The 5,419-nt window shown below is 28.0% G+C and overlaps 1 protein-coding gene across 1 annotated transcript; it reads right to left on the reverse strand.

Annotated features, from left to right (window-relative positions):
• Positions 1-1,394: 1,394 nt before the first annotated feature.
• Positions 1,395-2,376, reverse strand: LOC128952888 (uncharacterized). Its single transcript, XM_054298350.1, has one exon. It carries the CDS (start codon positions 2,154-2,156, stop codon positions 1,395-1,397), a length of 762 nt encoding a protein of 253 aa, XP_054154325.1. The 5' UTR covers positions 2,157-2,376.
• Positions 2,377-5,419: the final 3,043 nt, after the last annotated feature.

Consider the following 5,419-nt stretch of genomic DNA (forward strand, 5'->3'; position numbering starts at 1 on the left):
ATAAAAAAATTTGTTTCATATAAGTTTCTAATATTTCTTAAATAATATTTTATTTTATTTTTCAACAATAAATTTTAACATTTTTATTATTACTATTATTTGTTGTCTAAACTGTATATATATATATATAGAAAACAACAACAAATTTAACCTTTCATATATTCAATATTTACATTGTACTAGGTCATTCATATAATCTATATATATATATATATATATTAGATATAATATTATCTATAAAACTAATATACAGTAGGCTATAATACATTTTTTAATTTTATTTTTATTTATTCACAAAAAAATAAAAATATTAAATAAATAAATACTACTATCTATTATATTTTTCAATGACACCCACTCATGTGTGTTAAATATTATATATATATATATATAATACTGTATTTGAGCCTTAATTTTTCTAGATATTTAAATCAATATCTATATCTATATATATATCAATATTAGTAAATATATAATATACAGTATTTATCTATATATATATTTTATATACACTATTATACATATTAAACTATTTAATAAATACTATTTATGTATGTATTTGTAGGAAAATTACTGTATGTATATCTATGTGTATGTATTTATGTATGTATGTATGTATGTATGTATGTATGTATGTATGTATGTATGTATGTATGTATGTATGTATGTATGTATGTATGTATGTGTGTGTGTGTGTGTGTGTGTGTGTGTGTGTGTGTTGTTTTGATTTAAATTATTTGCTTAATTAATTGCACACAAAACACACACACACTTTTATATAATATTATTTACAAATTAGTAATAAAAACTTTATCATTATTATTATAATGTATTTATAATACCATAGGTTATATTTAAACTAAATTAATAATTTATAATATAAATTGTTTATTGCAAGTGTGTGTGTGTGTGTTTGTTTGTGTACTGTATATTACACACTTGTATACTAATAATAATAATAATAATGGCAATGATCAATTAATTTTAAGTGTTTATATATATATAAACATATATATTTTATTTATAATTATTATCTAATAAAAAATTTTTGTTATATAATAAAACAAACAAACACACACACACACACACACACACACTATATATATATATATTATATATTAGTTAATTTGCTAGAAAATTAATTATTTAGATAATTAATTTCAACAACAAACAAACAAACAAATTAATAATTTATAAAATTTTGTATGTAATGTAATATAATAATAACCAATAATAATAATAATAATTATAATAATACCAATTGTCGCCTAWTTTTTTTTTTGTKTGTTAAGTGTGTGTGTAAGTGTTTGATAAAACAATTTATTAAATTATCATTAAATCTAATATATATAAAATCTAATAATAATAATAATAATAATAATCATAATTAAAACCTATGATGTTGATGTAATAACTTTGCCATAGTTGCAACCGGGAACAGGACAGGGATGTGTGGCCGATGATGTAGTTGTCGTAGTAGTCGTATAATTGGTGGCACTATTTTGCTGCTGTTGTTGTTGCTGTTGCTGATGGTGTTGTTGTTGTTGGTGTAGTAATAGCTGTTGTTGTTGTTGTTGGGCACTATCGGCCCGTTGTAATAGGGCTGTCGGTGTCGAGCATCGGACAACATGTGGACCACCGCCACCTACGCCAACACCCATACCGAGTACCGGTATGTTTGAACGGGTTGTACGCAATTTGAATGTCAGGGTAAATGTCAGAAACAGTACAAACAGGGTGAACAGGGCCAGTATGGCCAGATTGACATTGCTAATTGAACCGATGATGGACTTGTCGTTGTAGATGAAATAGACGACACCRTTGCCGCCGCACAACAACAATATAATAAAACCGTAGACAATCAGTAGATAGCTTTTGTGATGGTGTGCACCGCAATAGCCGACGGTAGTAAAGGCCATAACAAACAGGGAACAAATGGCCATTTGGCCRCCCGTATAGCCACCTGGCCAGTAGTTATGGGGATAGCCGATACCGAACAGTGCATTGAATATGGATAGTATGAAACCGAAAACATTGATAAATATTAGCGTGTATTTCATGCACGAAAATGCATTACCACGGTCCATTTTGTTATAATTAGGATAACCTCCTGCTGCAGCTGATCCAGTAGTAGTAACCATCCACTGGTCAACCATAATATCTTTTCAATCAATCACACACACACACACACACACCCGCAGCCACACTACTACTACTACCATCAGCAGCACCAGTAGCTAAACACACACCAACTGTCCCCCCACACACACAAACGTGACCACAAAAAAAATCAGTGGCAAATAAATATCAAACACTAGTAGTAGTAGTAGTAGTAAATAGTATACACTATTAAACTGTTTGGTAATTATTATTATATAACAGTATTATTATTATTATTATTTAGCAATTTTGTTGTTGTTGTTTATTGTTTAATGGTTAAATCATGATAACACACAATAGCCCATGATGACCATGATGCTATAATTAATTAATTAATTAATTTGTCAATTTATTGACGTTGCATAACTTAACTGTCATTATTATTATTATTATGTAATTTACTTTATTATTATTATTATTATTATACTGTATAGTTATATTTAGTATATATATATTTAATTTTTATATATAGAAACATTTTCATTTTAAATTTAAATTTTGAAATTAAATATTATTATTTAAAAACAATTTTTTATTTCAATAATCATGATATTATTATTATTATTATAGTATCATTAAGGTATAGTAGAAATTATTATATTTATTTTTTTTTAAATTATTATTATTTAATCACATTTCAACAACAAAATAAAATCAAAAAAAAAATTTAATATTTTATATTTATTTATATAATTTATGGCCACTTGTATTGATCGGCGACACACATATCGGCTTACTATACATACAGTCAATGTGTGTGTGTAATAGTTAGTCGTTCAGTAAAAATATTCACAAAAATTTTTTGTTTTTTTAGATTTATATATATATTTTTCTCGTTGTTGTTGTTGTTGTTTTTGAGTCAATAGTTTCATATCGTATATATATATATCAATAATGTATGTTTAGTATAGTATAGTAAAAAATATAAGGAAATCAATGAATGAAAACTATGATTCTGTATATATATATATATTCCTCTCTCTCTCTCTCTCTCTCTCTTTCTCTCAACTGTTTTGACTCTAGTTTTATACTATCGGTATATTCTGTGGAAACGACAGATTCAAATGCAAAAAGAAATACAGAGAGAGTCAGTCATTCAGACAGTCAGTCAGTGTGTATGTGTGTGTGTGTGTGTGTGTGTGTATGTCTGTGAGTGAGTGCACAGTTAGATAGAAAGTGAGAGTTGGTATATACTATATATATATATATATATATCAATATATGTGGAGCACATTACATACATACATACTGTACATACCATACATATTACAGAATAAAGTGTATACACTTACACACTCCACACACATACAGTATATATACCGACACTGAGAGTATACACACACACATATATGAAACCCGCGATTTGCACAGACATATATTACACATATACCAGTGCCAGTAGTATAGCAGTAGTAGTAGTAGTAGTAGGGATAGCACTGGTATGTGAACCTAAAAGTGTTCGATATATTTGTTGTACCGTTTATTATATCAATATGTACTCTCTCTCTCTCTCTCTCTCTCTCTCTCTCTCTCTCTCTCTCTCTCTCTCTCTCTCTCTCTCTCTCTCTCTCACTCACTCACTCACTCACTCAATGGTTATGCCCGATGGTTGTGTGTGTGTGTGTGTGTGTGTGTGTGTGCCCTGTGCTTAGTTTTGCTAAAAATTTCAATCCCATATACAGTGTACACCAAATAGATATACCATACCATACCATACCATACCGTAGATATATCATAAATATCTATATATAAAAGCTAACCTAACGTTGTTGTTTTTTTGTTGTTGTTGGTTTGGTGCGCGCAGTCGCTACCGGCGCTCACCGATGTCTACTTGGATGCCCGTTGTTGTTGTCGTTGTTGCTACTGTTATATGGGTCGATGATGATGATGATGATGATGACAGTCATCATCAGTATTAGTATTATTATTATTAGGGGAACTGATGGGGATGGGTGTGTATATAACACTTGGTTACCCCTATCTATCCACCCATCCATCCATCCATCCCTCCCAATGTCCCAATTCAACCAACCGAACCAAACCGCTGCTGATTTTTATTTATTTTTTTTGTGAAACAAAAATTTTTCTCTATTAATATTATTTTATTTAAACAATTTTATATTTTATTTTTGTGTGTGTGTGTGTGTGTGTGTGAATCGTATGATTTTATTTTGTGTGTTGCGTGCAGACAAATATCACACAATAATTTTGTAGAAATATATATATATATATATTATTGTATTATATATATATATATATATAGCAATTCTGTATAATTACCAGAATATTTCTATGGAAAATAATAATACAAAAATTCACAGAATATTCTATGTACTGTATTATTATTATTATTATATATATAATAGTACTGTATTATTGTACTAATTGTAGATATAAGACAATACAATACACATACATATAACATCACACACACACACACACACACACACACACACACACACACACACACACACACACACACACACACACACACACACACACACACACACATAGTATGCCTTTATATCCAATGCTTATTGTACTGTATATACAGTAAAGTATAGGACTTTATCTTTTTCCATAACGGCTGACCTACTCTTTCTCTCTCTCTTTCTCTCTCTCTCTCTCTCTCTCTCATGTTGTCAGCTGACACACACACATACATACACACACACACATATGCACATACATACATACATATATACACATACATAAACACACATACATACACACACACACACACATACAATCACACACACATACATATACACACATACATACACACACATACACACACATACACAAACACACACACATACAAACACACACATACTGTACATACATACACATTGAAATAGTAGACATAAATTTTTGTTGTTGTTTTATTTTTATAGCAAACGATTAGTACACACAATAGTCTAATAGCGTTTCACTGGTTTGTGATTTTTATGGGTTACTAAATGAAAAGATTTATTTATTTTTTGAAATTTATTTTTTCAAAAAAAAAATGAAAATAAATATATTAAACGACATTTATATTATGCTAAATATTTATTATGATTATTATTTGTTAAAAATTATATATAAAGTTTTATATATAAAGAAAATATTTAGAAAACTATTTTCCTATTTTTTCCATTTATTTATTTCATTTATTTATTTTATATATTTTTTATTTATATATAAAATCACTGTCTTTTTTTAAAGACATATTTTTGTTTGCAAAATATTTTAATATATTTTTTATCTGTTTGTTTGT

The sequence above is a fragment of the Oppia nitens genome, unplaced genomic scaffold (assembly GCF_028296485.1).
Source record: "Oppia nitens isolate AA-2021 unplaced genomic scaffold, nextdenovo-longstitch-racon4-pilon3 scaffold11_pilon_pilon_pilon, whole genome shotgun sequence".
NCBI classification, from domain to species: Eukaryota; Metazoa; Arthropoda; class Arachnida; order Sarcoptiformes; family Oppiidae; genus Oppia; species Oppia nitens.